The sequence below is a fragment of the Salvelinus namaycush genome, chromosome 41, assembly GCF_016432855.1.
Source record: "Salvelinus namaycush isolate Seneca chromosome 41, SaNama_1.0, whole genome shotgun sequence".
Taxonomy (NCBI): Eukaryota; Metazoa; Chordata; class Actinopteri; order Salmoniformes; family Salmonidae; genus Salvelinus; species Salvelinus namaycush.
In genome coordinates this window covers 20,044,753-20,067,419 of record NC_052347.1, presented here as the reverse complement: position 1 = coordinate 20,067,419, position 22,667 = coordinate 20,044,753, and the positions used below count along the sequence as shown (strand labels likewise).

The 22,667-nt window shown below is 43.9% G+C and overlaps 1 protein-coding gene across 2 annotated transcripts in view; it reads right to left on the bottom strand.

Annotated features, from left to right (window-relative positions):
- LOC120034529 (adhesion G protein-coupled receptor E1-like) overlaps window positions 1-22,667 on the bottom strand; it is a 59,442-nt gene that overhangs the window by 6,148 nt on the left and 30,627 nt on the right. For both annotated transcript variants that reach the window (XM_038981121.1, XM_038981122.1), the window contains 11 exons: window positions 11,358-11,435; window positions 9,455-9,637; window positions 8,035-8,187; window positions 7,668-7,889; window positions 7,223-7,351; window positions 7,003-7,046; window positions 6,743-6,847; window positions 5,888-6,041; window positions 5,469-5,588; window positions 5,120-5,310; window positions 4,736-4,900 (listed from right to left, as the gene is read on the bottom strand). In XM_038981121.1, coding sequence (XP_038837049.1) covers window positions 4,736-4,900; window positions 5,120-5,310; window positions 5,469-5,588; window positions 5,888-6,041; window positions 6,743-6,847; window positions 7,003-7,046; window positions 7,223-7,351; window positions 7,668-7,889; window positions 8,035-8,187; window positions 9,455-9,637; window positions 11,358-11,435 — 1,544 coding nt within the window. The remainder of the gene's footprint in view (window positions 1-4,735; window positions 4,901-5,119; window positions 5,311-5,468; window positions 5,589-5,887; window positions 6,042-6,742; window positions 6,848-7,002; window positions 7,047-7,222; window positions 7,352-7,667; window positions 7,890-8,034; window positions 8,188-9,454; window positions 9,638-11,357; window positions 11,436-22,667) is intronic.

Sequence of the window (22,667 nt, the reverse complement as noted above, 5' to 3'; positions counted from 1 at the left end):
GACGGCTCATGGCTGGCTGACGGATCTGGCTGCTCATGGCTGGCTGACGGATCTGGCTGCTCATGGCTGGCTGACGGATCTGGCTGCTCATGGCTGGCTGACGGATCTGGCTGCTCATGGCTGGCTGACGGATCTGGCTGCTCATGGCTGGCTGACGGATCTGGCTGCTCATGGCTGGCTGACGGCTCTGGACGCTCATGGCTGGCTGACGGCTCTGGCAGATCCTGTCTGGTTGGCGGCTCTGGCAGATCCTGTCTGGTTGGCGGCTCTGGCAGATCCTGTCTGGTTGGCGGCTCTGGCAGATCCTGTCTGGTTGGCGGCTCTGGCAGATCCTGTCTGGTTGGCGGCTCTGGCAGATCCTGACTGACGAATGGCTCTAGCCGCTCCTGACTGACTAACGGCTCTGACGGCTCGGGACAGACGGGCGGCTCTAATGGCTCGGGACAGACGGATGGCTCAGACGGCACTGGGCAGACGGATGGCTCAGATGGCGCTGGGGAGACGGATGGCTCAGATGGCGCTGGGGAGACGGATGGCTCAGATGGCGCTGGGGAAACGGATGGCTCAGATGGCGCTGGGGAAACGGATGGCTCAGATGGCACTGGGCAGACGGATGGCTCTGGCCGGAATAGGCGCACTGTAGGCCTGGTGCGTGGTGCCGGAACTGGAGGCACCGGGCTAAGGACACGCACCTTCAGGCTAGTGCGGGGAGAAGGAACAGGGCATACTGGACCCTGGGGACGCACATTAGGCCTAGTGCGTGGTGCCGGAACTGGTGGTACCGGGCTGGGGACACGCATCTCAGGGCTAATGCGGGGAGCAGCAACAGGATGCACAGGACTCTGGAGACGCACAGGAGGCTTGGTGCGTGGTGCCGGAATTGGTGGTACCGGGCTGGAGACACGCACCATAGGACGAGTGCGTGGAGGAGGAACAGGGCTCTGGAGACACACTGGAAGCCTGGTGCGTGGTGTAGGCACTGGTGGAACTGGACTGGGGCGGGGAGGTGGCGCCGGAAATACCGGACCGTGCAGGCGTACTGGTTCCCTTGAACACCGAGCCTGCCCAACCTTACCTGGTTGAATGCTCCCCGTCACCCGACCAGTGCGGGGAGGTGGAATAACCCGCACCGGGCTATGTAGGCGAACCGGGGACACCATGCGTAAGGCTGGTGCCATGTATGCCGGCCCGAGGAGACGCACTGGAGACCAGACGCGTTGAGCCGGCATCATGGCACCTGGCTCAATGCCCAATCTAGCCCTACCAGTGCGGGGAGGTGGAATAACCCGCACCGGGCTATGAACACGTACAGGAGACACCGTGCGCTCTATTGCGTAACACGGTGTCCGCCCGTACTCCCGCTCTCCACGGTTAGCCTGGGAAGTGGGTGCAGGTCTCCTACCTGCCCTCGGCCCACTACCTCTTAGCCCCCCCCCAATAAATTTTTGGGTAGTACTCGCGGGCTTCCAGCCTTGCCTCCGTGCTGCCTCCTCATATCACCTCCTCTCGGCTTTCGCTGCCTCCAGCTCTTCACGAGGGAGGCGATATTCTCCCGGTTGTGCCCAAGGTCCCTTTCCATCTAATATCTCCTCCCATGTCCATGAATCCTTGATGCCTTGATCCTGTTGCCGCTTGTCACGCTGCTTGATCCGGGTTTGGTGGGTCATTCTGTCACGATCGTCTTGATATGAGAGATTGGACCAAGGCGCAGCATGATATGAATACATCTTCTTTTTTATTACACGAAGACGTAACACGAAACACTTATCTTCTTTTTTATTACACGAAGACGTAACACGAAACACTTATACAAACTAACAAAACAACAAACGACCGTGAAGCTACAAACGCAAGTGCACACACAAACTACTTACGTTCAACATAGACTAGACATAGACAATGACCCACAAACAACTAAAGCCTATGGCTGCCTTAAATATGGCTCCCAATCAGAGACAACAATAACCAGCTGTCTCTAATTGAGACCCAATTCAGGCAACCATAGACTTTCCTAGACACCTACACTGAACACTAAACCATCTATTCTACTAAACCCCCTAAACCAAACAACACCCTAGACAATACAAAAAATACATACTTCACCATGTCACACCCTGACCTAACTAAAATAATAATGAAAACAAAGATAACTAAGGCCAGGGTGTGACATTGCTGTAATATTTGTTCTGCCTCTTCTGGAGGATGACATTTGAATTTTGACCAGCTCTGTATGGCTTCATTTTAAAAGAAGAAAACTTTAAACAGGGCTGTGTTATCAATCCACCGGCAATGGTTTGTTTTAATCAGTATAAAAGCAAAAAGCTCACTTTTGAAATTGGATGTGCCTCTTAGTATCCATCTGGAAAACCAGTTTGGATTTAGATATCATTTTGGTATAATAGAGGCTTTAAGAGAGAGGTTTAATGCCTTAATATCCAAACTCATGTTCGTTATATAAATATAACTTTATAATAATATAAATATTTTTTCCTCGCATGACTTGAAAAAGGATTCTCCTGAAGCCGGTAGAGCCATTAGTAAATATATAAACAGATATCAATAGAGAATGAATCAGGGTAACTTTCCCGTAGATGGACAGGTGTTTCCCTCTCTATGATTTAAGGATCCTATCTATTTTGTTTTCTATCGAAGTTAATAGTTCCAAGATCGTTCAACTTTTCTGGTATATGTACACCAAGTACAAACTTCACCGTCCACCCATTTAATCGGGAGGCCACACAGCAAAGTTAAAGTTTAGAGACCCAATCCATAATATAATACACTGATCATTGGTGGGTTTCGCCCAGAGAAACTATCCAGGTCCTCAATAAGGCCCTTGAAGGTTGAAGATTGAGGACTCAAGAAAATCTTGAACCATCGGCGTACATTGATACTTTTCTCTCTAATTCATAAATGTTTTGCCCCTTAAAGCTGCAATATGTAACTTTTTGGGTGACCAAATTCACAAAAAGGTGAGTTATAGATCTGTCATTCTCATTGAAAGCAAGTCTAAGAAGCAGTAGATCTGTTCTGTGAGCTATTTCTATGCTTCCCATTCTTAAGTTTAGTTTTTACGTCTTTTAATTTCAGTTTTGTACACCAGCTGAAAATACAATATTTTTGGTTATGGAACATATATTACAGTGGTTTAGATGGTTCAAGGATGCCCTACACTATATGTGCTTGTTTTGTCACATACTAAAATTTGAATTTTAGCAACCAGGAAATGGGGGAGCGATTTCTGCAGTGCAGCTTTAATGTTATCACTAGATCAGATGTTTACAGCAAACAGTTCAATGGCTATAACAAATAAGTCTCGTGACAGAGAGCACATTGTTTAACTCCTCTTGACTATTCAACATTCTCAGAGAAGTAACTGTTATTTATTATTTTGCATGAAGAATCGTTGTACATTACTTTTACCCATCTTATGAGAGATTCTGCAACAAACAAAAAAATCCAGGCACTTACACAGATTCTAGACAGGATAAAGGGCTTTCTCAAAATCTGCTATAAAGATTAGACCTGGTTTCCCTGCATTCCCGTATTTTTCAATTATTTCTAGTAGTTGTGTAATGTTGTCTCCAATATATATTCCTTTTAAGAATCTCGTCTGATCGTGATGAATAATGTCTGGTAGGACATTTTTAATTCAAAACATTTTTTCATATTTTTTTTTAAGATACTGGGTCTTTGCCTTCCTGGCTCCTGCTTCAGTAAGAGAGTGATCATTTACTCTTTGTGTGTCCGACAGGTGGAAATTAATATACGATTAATTAAAACATAATAGTAATGGATCTTTCAGTAGTTCATAAAAAGTTGAATATATCTCTATTGGAATGCCATCAAGGTCAGAGGTTTTTCCCGTCTGAAAGGAGTCAAGTGCCAACCATAGATTGTCCTGTGTAATTAGGCCTTCACAATATTTTTTTGGTGTCTAAAATAGTTTAACATGATTTTTGGGGGAGAAAGATATCACAAAACTCATTGTCAAATGAGGTTTGAGGAACTTGACAAGAGCTTGTTTAAAATATGTTTATCCTTTGGTGAGATAAGAATTTATCCATCTTTGTAACTTTTTCCCTTAGGTTATTTTTGGTTGTGTTTCTATATTGAAGGTTTAGGAAAAACTTCTCCATCCAATTTGCTATTTTTTTTTAGATAAGTTAAACACGATTCATCAACACCATTGATGTCTAATGTTAGATTTTCTGTTGTAAGCCTTTTCTCTGTTGACCAATTTTTGGGGGATGAAGATTCAAATGATTGGCCTCCCATATGATAAATGGATCAGTTGAACCTGTATTGTGTAAGAAAAGTATGTTATGTCCTTAGTTTTTGTTAAGAAAGTTCCCAGGTAAAATGGAACCATATGTTTGATACCATTCCACTTATTCCACTCCATTACTACGAGCCCCAGTTAATGTGTCACCAACCTCCTGTGAGTCACAGTAACTGACACAACTTTCATGGATGTGTCTTAATAATATAGACAACATGCCACTGGAGAAATAATAATGGAGCCCTATCTAGCCAGGCAAGACACAGAACAAATTTAAAACAAAACAAATCTTAATGGATTCACTGTTCTCAAATGAATGCAAACTTTTAAAAGCCAAACAATATCCTATTGCACAAGTACATAGAAAGTGAAATGAAACTATTAGAAAAGGCATTGTTCCTGCTCTATCTTACAGCAGAAGTACAGCTAGACTAAAAGAGAAATCCCCCTCACCTTGAACTCATAGAGAGCCATAAGAACAGCAAAGCTGCTGAGATGGTAGCAGGAGCACACAGTGTGGGTGGCATTGGACTGCAGCAGGAAACAGCCTCGATCAGACCAGGTCCCTTCTCCCAACTCAGCATCCCAGTACACACAGGTGTAGCTCCCTTCATCTGACTGGGAAACAACATTCATAATTACCATAGAAGAGAAGTCGAAAAACCATGGTAGTCCAGGACACTTCACATAGTGACCATCCAAGAAAAAGCCAAGCAGGTTCATTCAGATGTCTGCATAGATCTTGAAATATAGTGCAGCATATGAAGAAGATTTGATACTGCCACATTCACATAAACCATCATAATGGGATAGAGGGGTAATGTTTTTGCTCCTCACCTCCTTCAAATGGGAGAAGGTGAATGTGACTGGCTCCTTGAGAAAGGATGTGTCCTTGTTACTAATGGTGGCCGTCACCACTTTGGAGTTGATCTGGAAGCTGTGGCCCTCCTGTGCCTTCAGCCCTGAGAAGGAATTGTTGGTGGATGTCTCCAGACCCTTGTAGCTGAGCAGGGACACCGTTGCAAATCCTGAGAAAGCAAATGTTTAAGTCTAGGAGATTGTACACTGTGTACATTCATTTAACATTATATCATTACATTATAAAGATTGGTTCTGATGATTGTGGTGGGATTATGATGGCAGTGTTGAAGCTGATCATGAAGATGAGGATGATCAAGATGGTAACCTGGGTAGGAGGTGTCTCCAGCAGCAGTCTCCCAGTGGCTGTCTAGCTGAGCGTGTGTAGAGGACAAGGTGAGGGGTCCCTGGGGTGAGGAGGCATTTCTCTGCACCAACAGCTCCACCTCTGGAAGCAAATACATTCACATCTTCACAAACAGGCCTACAGTAAGTGAGATGTTACAACTCTCAGAATGGTTATCTGCTAGAAAGGCAGACTTGTGCGCAGCAAATTATGCAATGAAATGTGACCCATATAACCTAATGAAAAACTTTGTAAGCTATTCAAAAATGGCCACAAATGAACATATTCTAGGAAGGAAGTTATAACAGCTTGCCTTCCATTAGGTGGCTTCAAAAGCCCAAACAATCATGGCTGAGTTTATGTTGTCTGGACTCATGGCTGAGTTCAGGATGTTCTCCTACCGGTGTGAGTTTTGAACCTCCTGGTCTCGGGGTGTTTCAGCAGAGGTCCGATTATTCTCAGAGCAGTCTCTACCAGGTCCAGCAAGACACTCACTTCCTTGTTATTATTCAGAGGCCCGCGAGACAGGAGCCTGTCTATAGCAGACAACAGAGTCTACAGAGAGGAGAGAGGTGGGGGATGAGGGGTTACATAGACACAGTCAGACAGGCTGAGACTTTTATTTGTCACAAGTACAGTGAAATTCTTAACTTGCAAGCCCTATGCAACATTGCAGTATTCAATATCAAAATAGTATTTCTGATTAAATAAATAAATGAAATAAAAACAAGAAATAAGAGAAGAAGAAAAAAAGAAGAAGAATGTTATATACAGCAGGGTCAGGGCCAATTCCGAAATGTACATGACTATATATTTGGCATACACTAACCACAATGCTATGTTTAGAAGTCATACATCGAAAGGAGGCTAGTTTCCATTATAAGCTAGATGTACCAACAGTGCTGGTCATCAGTCATTGTTTCACTGCATGTATCCTTTCCTTAATGTGTGTGGGCTGAGTCTGAACCTGCATATGTCAACATCTCTATGATGGATGCCTGGTTTATAATGAGCCTCAAATATAAATAAGGGCCTCAAATATAAGTAAGGGCCTCAAATATAAGTAAGGGCCTCAAATATAAATAAGGGCCTCAAATATAAATAAGGGCCTCAAATATAAGTAAGGGCCTCAAATATAAATAAGGGCCTCAAATATAAGTAAGGGCCTCAAATATAAATAAGGGCCTCAAATATAAATAAGGGCCTCAAATATAAGTAAGGGCCTCAAATATAAATATATAAACAAGCAGTAGTACCTCTAGCAGGGCCTCTCCATCGACTTGTTCTGCCGTATTACTCTCACTCAACTCCAGACAACTGGTCCTCATCAGGGCCACAGCATCCTGCAGACCTGGGATGACCTGAGAACGAGGGATGAGGAGAGAAAGTGAGGAGAGAGAGAGCAGGCGGGGGGGGGGGGGGGGGGGGGGGTAGAGAGAGGAGGAAGTTAGTCTGTATTTTGTTCTGCAGATACCTGTAGGTGTGAATCATTACACTGTATACTCATGTGGCTTACCATCTTAAGATGCTTCTCACTCGCAAACGTGTCACAGTTCAACTCTATGGAAAGAGAAGAGATGAGTGAATAAGGTATCTTAAATGAAAATACTGTATATTTTTATATGAAATTATTGATGAAGTGATGACAACTTGATCATGCAGCGGAAGTATTGAAATGTGAATGTTGAAACAGCTCCATCTCAATGAGAATGATGATCTATAAATGTGATTCTCACCAGTACATCTCCCCTGTGGGTCTCCGTAGTTGGTGAATCCTGCATGGCACGCACACCGATGGCCACTGTTGGCGGCATTATGGCACGTTCCATTCCCTCCACAGATAAACCTATTTATTTTACACAAGTCTACAAAGGAATGACAGAAAGCACAGGTGACATTTTCATAAGATGTTCAGATCTACCTAAAACTGATCAATTCACATAATATCAATTACACATTCTGGTCATAAATAAATTAATATCTGGTGCTTCATGAGGAAGAGGCGCAATTGAGCAAAATACATCAAGGGGTATAGATAAAACATTATTTAACTTTCTAAAAATTCCCAGGTTTTCCCCAAATCCCGGTTGGAAGATTCCTGGAATTAGCAGGAAATCTGGAGGCCTCCAACCAGGATTTCTAGAAAACCCATCCAGGGTGATAATACAATTCCTCCCATACCTTTAGCACCTTGAGCATCCTCACTGTCTGTGGTTGCTGTCTGGTCTGTGGTGGCTTTCTGATCTGTTATTTCCTCACATGATTCTCCATTCTCTGTGAATTGAGCTTTGCCAGACTTCAGGCCAAACCCTGGATTGCAGACACAGGAGTAGCTGCCTGGTGTGTTGACGCACTGTGTATGCTTCCCGCAAATTGTGCTGTCGTCCACACACTCGTTTCTATCTACATGTGGGTAAAAAACACCATTAGGAAAAGGAAACTCTCACCATTTCATACATGATGACATCCTGTATATGCCTGATATGCTCTCTGGATGTACACATCTTTTGATATTTAGTGTTATCACCAGTTTTCTTTGGCATCTTACCTTCACACGTGGCTCTTTGGCCAAATGTAAAACTTTCCGCTCCAGTACTGGAGACAAACCCCTCATTGCAGATGCAGGAGTAGGACCCTAACACATTGTGACACTCGGCATTGGGACAACAGGTGTCCTTATTCTCCAAACACTCGTTGATGTCTTGAGGCACAGAGAAAGGAATAGTCAGTCACACCTCAAATGCAAACGTAGAATATACACTGGACAAAAATTTAAACGCAACATGTAACTGTTGGTCCCATGTTTCATGAGCTGAAATGTTGTGTACAAATTTGTTTACATCCTTGTTAGTGAGCATTTCTCCTTTGCCAAGATAATCCGGCATATCAAGAAGCTGATTATACAGCATGATCATTACACAGGTGCACCTTGTACTGCGGACAATAAAAGGCCACTCTAAAATGTGCAGTTTTGTCACACAACACAATGCCACAGATTTCTCAAGTTTTGAGGGAGCGTGCAATTGACTTCAGGAATGTCCACCAGAGCTGGTGTTAATTTCTCTACCAAAATCCGCCTCCAATGTTGTTTTAGAGAATTTGGCAGTACTTCAAACCGGCATAGCGATCGCAGACAGCATGTATGGCGTTGTGTGGGCGAGTGGTTTGCTAATGTCAACGTTGTGAACAGAGTGACCCGATGGTGGCGGTGGGGTTATTGTATGGGCAGGCATAAGCTATGGACAACGAACACAATTGCATTTAATCTATGACAATTTGAATGCACAGAGATACAGTGACGAGATCCAGAGACCCATTGACGTGCCCTTCATCAGCCGCCATCACCTTATGTTTCAGCATGATAATGCACAGCCCCATGTCGCAAGGATCTGTACACAATTCCTTGAAGCTGAAAATGTCCCAGTTCTTTCATGGCCTGCATACTCACCAGACATGTTGAGCATGTTTGGAATGCTCTGGATCGACGTGTGCGACAGCGTGTTCCAGTTCCGATCAATATTCATCAACTTCACACAGTCATTGAAGAGGAGTGGGACAACATTCCACAGGCCACAATCAACAGCCTGATCAACTCTATGTGAAGGAGATGTGTTGCGCTGCATGAGGCAAATGGTGGCCACTTCAGATACTGACTGGTTTCTGATCCACGCCCCTTCCTTTTTAAAGGTATCTGTGACCAACAGATTCATATCTGTATTCCCAGTCATGTGAAATCCATAGATAATGGTCTAATTTATTTATTTCAATTGATTGATTTCCTTATATGAACTGTAACTCAGTAAATTATTTTAAATTTTTGCATGTTGCGTTTATATTTTGTTCAGTACAGTATAGTCACTATAGTGAATAAGTGTATGGATTCCAAAATTGCAGCAGTGCTGTGTTCTCTGGCCAGGACTGCAATGTATAGAAATGCTATAAGGTAACTAAAAAAGAGAGTTGTTTACCTATACATTTTTCAGGTGAGGCAGCTGTGAAGTTCATCCGCTGTGATGATGATCTGAACCCAAGAGCACATTGACAGTAGAAGCTTCCTTCAGTGTTGATGCATGCTGCATTCTCACCACAGATTTGTGGTGTTACAGGGTCATCGTCATAGTAATCACTAGGAGGATTACACTCATCCTCATCTGGGGTCAAAAACAGAGGCATTGAGAAAGTGTGAAGAGAGGTAGAATGGTTGGGGAATGGGAATGGTCATTTAAAATATAATAGAGATATACAGTTGAAGTCGGAAGTTTAGATACACCTTAGCAAAATACATTTAAACTCAGTTTTCACAATTCCTGACATTTAATCCAATTAAAAATCCCTGTCTTAGGTCAGTTAGGATCACCACTTTATTTTAAGAATGTGAAATGTCAGAATAATAGTAGAGAGAATGATTTATTTCAGCTTTTATTTCTTACATCACATTCTCAGTGGGTCAGAAGTTTACATACACTCAATTAGTATTTGGTAGCGTTGCCTTTAAAATTGTTTAACTTGGGTCAAATGTTTCAGGTAGCCTTCCACAAGCTTCCCACAATAAGTTGGGTGAATTTTCGCCCATTCCTCCTGACAGAGCTGGTGTAACTGAGTCAGGTTTGTAGGCCTCCTTGCTCGCACACGCTTTTTCAATTCTGCCCACAAATTTTCTATGGCATTGAGGTCAGGGCTTTGTGATGGCCACTCCAATACCTTGACTTTGTAAGCCATTTTGCCACAACTTTGGAAGTATGCTTGGGGTCATTGTCCATTTGGAAGACCCATTTGTGACCAAGCTTTAACTTCCTGACTGATGTCTTCAATATATCCACATCATTTTCCTACCGCATGATGCCATCGATTTGTGATGCACCAGTCCCTCCTGCAGCAAAGCACCCCCACAACGTGCTTCACGGTTGGGATGGTGTTCTTCGGCTTGCAAGCCTCTCCCTTTTTCCTCCAAACATGATGATGGTCATTATGGCCAACAGTTCTATTTTTGTTTCATCAGACCAGAGGCCATTTCTCCAAAAAGTACAATGTTTGTCCCCATGTGCAGTTGCAAACGGTAGTCTGGCTTTTTATGACGGTTTTGGAGCAGTGGCTTCTTCCTTGCTGAACGGCCTTTGAGGTTATGCCGATATAGAACTTGTTTTTACTGTGCATATAGATACTTTTGTACCTGTTTCCTCCAGCATCTTCACAAGGTCCTTTGCTGTTGTTCTGAAATTGATTTGCACTTTTAGCACCAAAGTACGTTCATCTCTAGGAGACAGAACTCGTCTCCTTCCTGAGCGGTATGACGGCTGTGTTGTCCATGATGTTTATACTTGCGTACTATTGTTTGTACAGATGAACGTGGTACCTTCAGGCGTTTGGAATTTGCTCCCAAGGATGAACCAGACTTGTGGAGGTCTACAAGTTTTTTTTCTGGGGTCTTGGCTGATTTCTTTTGATTTTCCCATGATGTCAAGCAAAGAGGCACTGAGTTTGAAGGTAGGCCTTGAAATACATCCACAGGTACACCTCCAATTGACTCAAAATATGTCAATTAGTCTATCAGAAGCTTCTAAAGCTATGACAACATTTTCTGGAATTTTCCAAGCTGTTTAAAGGCACAGTCAACTTAGTGTATGTAAACTTCTCACCCACTGGAATTGTGATACAGTGAATTATAAGTGAAATAATCTGTAAACAGTTGTTGGAAAAATTACTTGTGTCATGCATAAAGTAGATGTCCTAACTGACTTGCCAAAACAATAGTTTGTTAACAAGAAATTTATGGAGTGGTTGAAAAACGAGTTTTAATGACTCCAACCTAAGTGTATGTAAACGACTTCAACTGTATATAGAAGATATCATACAAGACAGACATGTACATACCGATGCAATCTTTCTCAATTTTCGAGAATCCTGGGGGACAGCCTGATACATGTTCCATCAGCGGGGCAAGGTGAAGAGCTGCAGAGGAAGCAACAGGCAGATTCTCCAATAAGTTGTCCCATTATCATATGGTCAGTGCTATCCTGGATACTTGGAACATCCCTACCCTAAAGCCTAACCCTAACCGTAACCCTCACCTTACCCTAACCTTCCCCCTTACCTTTTTACATTTCAAATTTAATATGGTAGGGACGTCCCAAGGATCCTGGATAGCACAGAACATTAATGGTATTGGGGGAATGCCCGGGAACATGTGTAATATTGACAAGTACATGACAAAACTACTTTTGTAGAACCAACCTTTTACTATGATTGTAAGGTTGTAACATTAATCAGTTGGAGAGGTTTCAGGAACAGAAACTTACAGCAATAGTTTGTAAAGGTTTAAAGGTTTATCTCTCTCTGTTCAAAAAGGTATACCCCCTATCTGGATTTCAGCAGATTGTTCCTATGGCAACTGTGCTCACAGGATATGCCCATAATAACCCCTGAATTGCACACGGCTGTCCGGAGGTGACCATTTCCTCTTTACCAGGAAGCCATCACTTGGCATGGGACTATGTGATAATGACTGTAAACCTCCTGAGTCTGTATGATAGTGAATGGGTAGTCAGTGCATTGTGGTAATGAGTGGAGAGAAGAGGCAGCAGTAGTGTGGAATGTTGTGGTCACAGAGAGAGTCTTCTAAAATTCCAAGCATCTGCCTCTAACCCTAGGAAGCTCTTTGCCACCTTCTCCTCCCTCCTGAATCCTCCTCCCCCTCCCCCCCCCCTCCTCCCTCTCTTCGGATGACTTCGTCAACCATTTTGAAAAGAAGGTTGACGACATCCGATCCTCGTTTGCTAAGTCAAACGACACCGCTGGTTCTGCTCACACTGCCCTACCCTGTGCTTTGACCTCTTTCTCCCCTCTCTCCCCAGATGAAATCTCGCGTCTTGTGACGGCCGGCCGCCCAACAACCTGCCCGCTTGACCCTATCCCCTCCTCTCTTCTCCAGACCATTTCCGGAGACCTTCTCCCTTACCTCACCTCGCTCATCAACTCATCCTTGACCGCTGGCTACGTCCCTTCCGTCTTCAAGAGAGCGAGAGTTGCACCCCTTCTGAAAAAACCTACACTCGATCCCTCCGATGTCAACAACTACAGACCAGTATCCCTTCTTTCTTTTCTCTCCAAAACTCTTGAACGTGCCATCCTTGGCCAGCTCTCCTGCTATCTCTCTCAGAATGACCTTCTTGATCCAAATCAGTCAGGTTTCAAGACTAGTCATTCAACTGAGACTGCTCTTCTCTGTGTCACGGAGGCGCTCCGCACTGCTAAAGCTAACTCTCTCTCCTCTGCTCTCATCCTTCTAGACCTATCGGCTGCCTTTGATACTGTGAACCATCAGATCCTCCTCTCCACCCTCTCCGAGTTGGGCATCTCCGGCGCGGCCCACGCTTGGATTGCGTCCTACCTGACAGGTCGCTCCTACCAGGTGGCGTGGCGAGAATCTGTCTCCTCACCACGTGCTCTCACCACTGGTGTCCCCCAGGGCTCTGTTCTAGGCCCTCTCCTATTCTCGCTATACACCAAGTCACTTGGCTCTGTCATAACCTCACATGGTCTCTCCTATCATTGCTATGCAGACGACACACAATTAATCTTCTCCTTTCCCCCTTCTGATAACCAGGTGGCGAATCGCATCTCTGCATGTCTGGCAGACATATCAGTGTGGATGACGGATCACCACCTCAAGCTGAACCTCGGCAAGACGGAGCTGCTCTTCCTCCCGGGGAAGGACTGCCCGTTCCATGATCTCGCCATCACGGTTGACAACTCCATTGTGTCCTCCTCCCAGAGCGCTAAGAACCTTGGCGTGATCCTGGACAACACCCTGTCGTTCTCAACTAACATCAAGGCGGTGGCCCGTTCCTGTAGGTTCATGCTCTACAACATCCGCAGAGTACGACCCTGCCTCACACAGGAAACGGCGCAGGTCCTAATCCAGGCACTTGTCATCTCCCGTCTGGATTACTGCAACTCGCTGTTGGCTGGGCTGCCTGTGCCATTAAACCCCTACAACTCATCCAGAACGCCGCAGCCCGTCTGGTGTTCAACCTTCCCAAGTTCTCTCACGTCACCCCGCTCCTCCGCTCTCTCCACTGGCTTCCAGTTGAAGCTCGCATCCGCTACAAGACCATGGTGCTTGCCTACGGAGCTTCGTACCTTCAGGCTCTGATCAGGCCCTACACCCAAACAAGGGCACTGCGTTCATCCACCTCTGGCCTGCTCGCCTCCCTACCTCTGAGGAAGTACAGTTCCCACTCAGCCCAGTCAAAACTGTTCGCTGCTCTGGCACCCCAATGTTGGAACAAACTCCCTCACGACGCCAGGACAGCGGAGTCAATCACCACCTTCCGGAGACACCTGAAACCCCACCTCTTTAAGGAATACCTAGGATAGGATAAAGTAATCCTTGTAACCCCCCCCCCCCCCCCTTAAAAGATTTAGATGCACTATTGTAAAGTGGCTGTTCCACTGGATATCATAAGGTGAATGCACCAATTTGTAAGTCGCTCTAGATAAGAGCGTCTGCTAAATGACTTAAATGTAAATGTAAATGTAAAACGATGTGTAGGCACTGTTTAAGTTCCACACTGATGGTGCGCTCTGTTTCACTCTAACTAGTAAAAAATATGAAGACAAAACGTTTTTAAATAGTGTAACATTTCATTGAGGAATCATCTGTCAAACAATGTTCTCTGATACAGTAGCTTTGTTCTCTCCCTTCACAACCCTCCATTTATCCTCCTCCACTCCATCTGCCAACCAGACTGACACTAACTTTCCAGCTGCTACCATTGAACTGAGTAGCAGAATGGATCTACCGTGTTTTCCCTCCACAGATAACTGTTTTGCCAGAGTGTGACAGTTGACATCATGGCTTGTCATTATTCTACCCTTAGGTGCCTCTCAAGGCTTATAATCTATTTCCCCTTGCATAGCTTTCAAGATGGCGCTGATAGACATGGTCGCCCTGTTCATGGCTCCTTTTTATGTTATTTCTCACCTTATTAGCGCAGAACATCCTTTGCATTATTACATACAGCCAGAAATAACTTTTGAACATTAAAGCGGCGGTAACTCACAAGCATTTTTGCAAGAAAACAACTTTCCTGAATTTGATCCTTTGTTCTTACCCCCCAAGGCAATTCCACTTATCCCAGTGACTGCTCCAAGATGCTGGCCGGTGGAGGCGTTAATACCACCCACTGCTTCCGAGTATATTACTCGCTAATGTTCAGTGCCTGGACAATAAAGTAGACAAGGTCAGGGCGAGGATCTCCTTCCATACTGTCCCTGTCCATACAGCCAGCTGTACATCGCGCAGACAGGAATAAAGAACTCTCCGGGAAAAAGAAAGGCAGATGTGTATGATTAACTACTCATGGTATGATTGTGGTAATGTACAGGAACTCAAGTCCTTTTGTTCACCCGACCTAGAATTCCTCACAATCAAATGCAGTCTGCATTACCTCCAGAGAGAATTCTCCACGGTCATCATCACAGCCATGTATATTCCCCCTCAAGCTGATACCATGACGGCTCTCAAGGAACTACACTGGACTTTGTGCAGACTGGAAACCGCATATCCTGAGGCCGCATTTATTGTAGCTGGGGACTTTAATAAAACAAATCTGACGAAAGCACTACTGAAGTTTTATCAACACATCATCTGCGTCACGCGAGCTTCAAAAACTCTCGACCATTGCTACTCTCCCTTCTGGGATGGCTACAAGGCCCTTCCCGGCCTAAATCAGATCACGCCTCCATCCTGCTCCTCCCTTCCTATAGGTAGAAACTAAAACAGGAAGTAGCCATGGTAAGGACTATTCAGTGCTGGTGTGACCAATCGGAATCCATGCTTCAAGATTGTTTTGATCACGCGGACAGAGAAATGTTCCGGGTTGCTTCTGTGAATAACATTGACGTATACACTGACACGGTGACTGAGTTCATCAGGCAGTGCATAGGGGATGTTGTTCCCACTGTGACTATTAAAACTGTGGATAGATGGCAGCATTCTTGCAAAACCACCGCATTTGACCATGGCAAGGTGACTGGGAATATAGTTGAGTACAAACAGTCCAGTTATGCCCTCCGTATGGCATTCAAACAGGCAAAACGTCAGTACAGAGACAAAGTGAAGTCGCAATTGAACAGCTCAGACACGAGACCTATGTGGCAGGGACTCCAGACAATCACGGATTATAAAGGGAAAACCAGCCACCGGACACCGACATCTTGCTACCTGACAAGCTAAACACCTTTGCCCGCTTCAAGGGAAACACAGTGCCGTGGACTGTAAGCTCTCGTTCTCTGTGGCCTATGTGAGTAAAACATTTAAGCATGCTAACCCTCGCAAGGCTGCCAGCCCAGACGTCATCCCTAGCCGCATCCTCAGAGCATGCACAGACCAGCTGGCTGGAGTGTTTACGGACATATTCAACCTCTCCCTATCTCAGTTCTGTCATCATGAAGTGCTTTGAGAGGCTAGTTAAGGATCATACCTCACCTGACACCCTAGACACACTGCATTTCGCATACCGCCTCAATAGATCCACAGATGATGCAATCACCATCTCACTGCACACTGCACTATCCCATCTGGACAATGACTTATGTAAGAATGCTGTTCATTGACTACAGCTCAACCTTCAACACCATAGTACCCTCCAAACTCATCATTAAGCTTGAGGACCTGGGTCTGAACCCCGCCCTGCGCAACTGTGTCCTGGACTTCCTGATGGGCTGCCCCCAGGTGGTGAAAGTAGGCAACAACACCTCCAGTACGCTGATCCTCAACACAGGGGCATGACAAGGGTGCGCGATCAGCCCCCTTGTGTACTCCCTGTTCACCCATGACTGCGTGGTCATGTTCGTCACGTTCATTTGCAGACGACAAAACAGTGGTAGGCCTGATTACCAACAATGACGAGACAGCCTACAGGGAAAGGGCTGAGGGCCCTGGGGGAGTGGTGCCAGGAAAATAATCTGTCCATCAACTTCAACAAAACAAAGGAGCTGATTGTGGACAGCAGAGGGAGCATTCCCCCATCCACATCGACGGGACCGCAGTGGAGAAGGTGAAAAGCTTCAAAGTCCTTGGCGCACACATCACTGACAATCTGAAATGGTCCACCCACACAAATTCGGCTTGGCCCATAAGACCCTCACAAACTTTTACAGATGCACCATTGAGAGCATCCTGTCGGGCTGTATCACCGCTTGTTACGGCAACTGCACCGTCCGCAAAGACAGGGCTCTCCAGAGGGTAGTGTGGTCTGCCCAATGTATTTCCCGGGGCATACTGCCTGGCCTCTAGGACATCTACAGTACCCGGTGTCACAGGAAGGCCAGGAAGACCATCATGGACCTCAGCCACCCGAGCCACGGCCTGTTCACCCCGCAACCATCCAGAAGGCGAGGTAAGTACAGGTGCATCAAAGCTGGAACTGAGAGGCTGAAAAACAGCTTCTATCGCAAGGCCATGCGACTGTTAAATAGTCACCACTAGCTGGCCACCGTCCAATACCTTGCCCTGAACTTTAATCACTGTCACTAGACGGCTACCACCTGGTTACTCTACCATGCACCTTAGAGGCTGCTGCCCTATGTACATAGTCATGGAACACTCGTCACTTTAATAATGGAACACTGGTCACTTTACATACTGTTTTATATACATATACTCCGTACTCCAACATTGCTCGTCCTAATATTTCTATATTTCTTAATTCCATTATTTTACTTTTTAGATTTGTGTGAATTGTTGTGTATTGTTAGATATTACTGCAAGCATTTCGCTACACCCCAATAACATCTGCAAAAAATATGTACGCGACCAATAACATTTTATTTTATTTGATACTTCTAAATTCTAAAGAATTTGACAGAAAAGGTTTCAGCCATTGAGACACTAACTAACCAAATGCACCTAAAGAGGGATAGTCGCCTCACCTCAATTAGCCACCCCTTGCAACGTGTCATCAAAGACTTCCTGTCTTCTTCACGGCAGCGAGACATCACACTGAATGTTATCACCTTGCTGTGATGTCATGGCAACAAGGATATACAGTGTATGTGTGTGCATACGTGTGCATGTTTTTGTGTTTGTGTGTGTGTGTGTGAGCGTGTGTGTGCATGCACATGTGTGCGTTTCAAAGACAATATGGGTGAGGCGGAGTGGGTGTGACTGTTATCAGACTGTGGGGTGCTTCAGGGGAGATCACAGAGTATAAATACCACTGTTAAAGGCCGAGGAACAGAGGGTCTCTTTAGGGAGAGGGACCCAGAGTCTAGGATGAAGATAGGGAGAGTGTCTCTCTCTGGCTGTCTCTCTGTCTACTGCTAATTCCTCTGAATGTGCTCCTTCAGGCTTTTAGTCCTCAGATTCCCAGAAGTCATTCAGTGTTATGACAACGGTCTGTCCTTTAGGTTCCATTCAGTTCTGATGAGTGTCATTGTTTCCATATTAAGAGCTGTGTCCCTATTGCTCTGTCTTACTCAATGAACCAGTAAAAAGTACTTCCTGATTTTCCATTTACTGGAAATAAGTTATAAACGCTAATGCCGTAAAAGGGATTCCACAAGGAAGCAAGACAGATCTATTAGCCACATGTAAAATAGTTGCAATAAACTGAACAACTGAACAATTTCAACAGGCTATTAACAGGATTTTAAATGGATTCCAACCTTGGCACACACAATGGCACGTTGTCGTCTCAAATATCTCAAAGGGACTTGCTGTGCTCTCCCCCCACCGTATGTCTTAGAGATGTTCTCAATTGTTGTGATTAAACCACTATATCATTAAACCTGCAATTACTGAGAAGAACGAGATACATTTCTGCTGTCATCTGACTCATTTCAATACAAAGGATTCAAATAACTCACACTGGTGTAAAGTACTTAAGTAAAAATACTTTAAAGTACTACTTAAGTAGATTTTTGGTGTATCTGTACTTCACTATGTATATTTTTGACAACTTTTACTTTTACTTCACTACATTCCTAAAGAAAATAATGTACTTTTTACTCCATACATTTTCCTTCACACCCTAAAGTACTCTTTACATTTTGAATGCTTAGCAGGACAGGAAAATGGTCCAATTTACACCCTTATCAAGAGAACATCCCTGGTCATCCCTACTGTCTGGCGGACTCACTAAGCACAAATGCTTTGTTTGTACATGATGTCTGAGTGTTGGAGTGTGCCCCTGGCTAACCATACATTCTTAAAACAAGAAAATTGTGCCGTCTGGTTTGCATAATATAAGGAATGTGAAAGGATGTATACATTTACTTTTGATACTTAAGTACATTTAAAACCAAATACTTTTAGACTTTTACTCAAGTAGTATTTTACTGGCTGACTTTCACTTTTACTTGAGTAATATTCTATAAAGGTACCTTTAATTTTCCTTACTCCACCATTCCGCTTTACTTAATAACATTTTTCAGTTGTTCCTAAATGTAGTTTCAGCTTATGTCAGAAATTATGTCTAATGCAATCTGAGAGTAGCCTGATCCCAGATCTGTTTGTGTTTGGCATGTGATCATGACCATAGGGGTTGTCAAGACAGTAAGAACAGATCTTGGAGCAGGCTAAGCTGAGAGGTGTTCAACCCTGTAGTGACCTCCTGTGGGACCCTGATCATGATGACCTGCCAATGAATTTGCACGTTAGCATTTCAGGCAAATCCTAATTTAAGTCAAATGATCACTTAGTTATGCTTTGATATCAATGGGAGACTAAGTGAAAATTCAATTAAAGTTAGGATTTGCCTCTTCAAGTTCAACAGCCACATGTCTTTTACTTTACTCTTCATCTAACCATCCCGACCAAACATAAACACTGTCTGATTTAGTGCTTTCTCTCCCAAACACACAACCTTCTCCATGGCAACATGACTTCTGTGTAAACAGTTTACAAAAAGGACTCACCCAGAATCAGGAGATGCAGTCTGCCTGTCATGGTGAAGAATAATCTCACTATGAGAATCACAACGCACAAGATTAGACCAGGGCTGAAACTCTGCCCCTATCTGAACGGTCTATTCAAAAGTGTGATAAAGATCCGGCTTCTCTTTTTTCTCAGGAGTTTCTCCAAACTTCTCAGGGTTGTTTTACTGAAGAAAAATGGCACCCATATCCATCAACTCAGTCAAGCTTCTGTCTAGTAGATTGAGCTCTGCTGACATCACCAAATGAGAGATAAAATGACAAGTAGTCACTGTGCTCTCATCACTTGCCTAGAACTCTGTGTCTCTCACTCACTCTCCTTCTCTTCCACCCTGTGTGTTTGGCTGTGGTGGTCTGGGCTGTGTCTGGCTCACTGGCATACTAAGAGGTTTCTGGGCAGAGTTTCAGTTGAGCCGCTGGTGTTGAGTCACGCCCCTGAGACAGTGAGGGAGCGAAATGAGGTTGGAGGACGAGGAGGGGGCAACTGCTGCTGTTTCATTTTATGATCTCTGCTCTTTAGGGTTCCATGACTTTAAATCATAACATTTGATTTACGCACAGAAAGAAAATGACTTGTTTTTAATGTCCATTGTTAGTGGATTCCACTGGGAGTTTTGTATATTACACTACATTGTTACATTGTTATCAGTATGAACAGACGCCATCTGCTCAAAGACAAAAAGGAGAGAACCATATATTTGTCATCACCACCATTAATAGACAACCACAGCCTATGGGAGTGTGTCCAAGCAGTGTTCTGTATAACAATGAACAGTCTCACAACCCAGACTCCTTCATGTCTGATTCCATTTAGGCCACACAGTTTGATAGAGTGGAGGAAGTGGAAAACAAGGTTGTAGACAGAAAGAAAGACATAGAGAGGGGGAGGAAACTATTTGCACATCATTACAACACAGTATATATCCATAATATGACATTTGAAATGTCTTTATTCCTTTAGAGAGAGAGAGAGAGAGAGATCATGGAACCCTAAAGAGCAGTGATCAACAAAATGACTAGGAAATACATTTATTTCCATGACAGCATTAAAAGCAATTTTGGATTGACCAATGTAGATATTTTCAAAAAGATGCAACTTAAAATGTATATTTTACCGAATCTTTTGGACGTCAGAGTAATGTTGAGGGAATCCTATTTTGTGATATACAAAACCTTGCAGAGAGCCTTTCCAACTATCCAATCTCTTAAAAAAAAAAAACTATTGGAACCAAGACTTAAAAAGAACTGATATTGGCACAAGTTGGAGGAAATGTTGGAACATAACTAACTACATTACAGTTAACAAAAATGTATGCTTAATCCAGTATAAACTAAACTAATGTATAGAATGTATTATACAAGAGACAACATTCACAAATTCTACAGCTCAATGGCAGAGTCTTGTAAATCTAACAATGACTCAATAATACATGCCTTCTGGGAATGATCTAAAGTCCAAAAGTTTTCAGTCTGCATATTTCAAGACATGGCATATGAGGGTGCAATGAGGTACTCAATGGGTTGGACTATACTTTTTTGGTCAATCATCTTGAAAAAACATATATTTAAAAACTGGAAATCAACCAATCCTCCATTGTTAACACAATGGAAAGGTGAAATGCTTTATTATTTAAATGTTGAAAGTGTGTGGGCGACGGAGAGAAACAAAGTGGTGCAGTTTGAGGCGAGAGTGATGCAGCGCTGGAGATGGGGGTGTGAGCATGTGTGTCTGGGCAGGTGTGATGTAATGGATGTTTTGTAATGTTGTTGTTTGTATGTGTATGTTTTGTGTTGTAAAAAATAAAAAAACATACTAAATAATTATTTTACACACCTTCCTAATCTTGATTTGCACCCCGTTTTGCTCTCAGAACAGCCTGAATTCCCCGGGGCATGGACTCTACAAGGTGTTGAAAGCATTCCACAGGGATGCTGGCCAATCTTGACCCAATGCTTCCCAAATTTGGGTGAAGTTGGCTGGATGTCCTTTGGGTGGTGGACCATTCTTGATACACACAGGAAACGAATCAGCGTGAAAAACCCAGCAGCATTGCAGTTCTTGACACACTCAAACTGGTGCACCTGGCACCTACTACCGTACCCCATTCAAAAGCACTTAAATCTTTTGTCTTGCCCATTCACCTTCTGAATGACAGACATACATAATACATTTCTCAATTGTCTCAAGGTTGAAAATCATTCATGAACCTGTCTCCTCCCTTCATCTACACTGATTGAAGTGGATTTAACAGGTGGCATCAATAAGGGAGCTTAGCTTTCACCTGGATTCACCTGGTCAGTCGATGTCATGGAAAGATCAGGTGTTCCTAATGTTTTGTACATTCAGTGTATATACTAACTAATGCTAATGGGTCCTTACCTCCCATCTTATAACTCTTAGCTCCCAATAACTGTATACAGGGTCTGTTCATACAAGTATAGCTCTGTCTAATTTGGGACTTGGGGTGAGGACATTTGGGTGATGGGTGAGGACGGCCATCTGGAATACATCAGTGTTCCTCGCTCCTAAACAATAGCACAGGCATGGAGCTCTGGTGACCTGTGGACCTAGTGGTGACAGACAACTGGCATGGCATGGCCTTGACTGGTTTCATTCTGGTGTCCAGGGAGGAGCAGCAGTTTTACTGTACTGTGACCTTGGTGTGACTAGAATCTGACCTGGGAAAGACTTTAGTGGTGCCAACAATGGATCAAAGAATTCATCAAGATTCCTAGTGTGGGTCTGTTGTACGTACTGCCCTTAGGTGCCAAGGATTCTTATGGTAGTGATGAGTGAACTCTGGCTAAGTTACACCGTCAAATGATACTGTGAACTAATGCAGAGAAAAGGAATGTGATTAAAGAGATGCAGTTTTGAGATATTTGAGCAGGTGGGGCCTAAAAAACATTTTGATAACCAACCATTTATCCCTTACAAAATAATCACTGCCAATAATTAATCTAGTGTAGCTCATTTCCCCACATAACTTTCTTACAGTACATAAAAACACAAAGAATAGCTTAGTGGGCAGATGTACTTCCTCACACTCACAATGAGTATGTACACAAAGCCTTTGCTTTAGATAATGTAGTTCTTATACATGGGATTACAATAGTATTTAGCCTGCTGTACATGTTCTGGATCCTACTAGAGAAGAAGTGGAGCACAGATGTATAAATAGTCCACCACAGACTTTATTCAGAGCTGACGTTAAAGCCAGTCAGTGAGGGTGGGCTACAGTA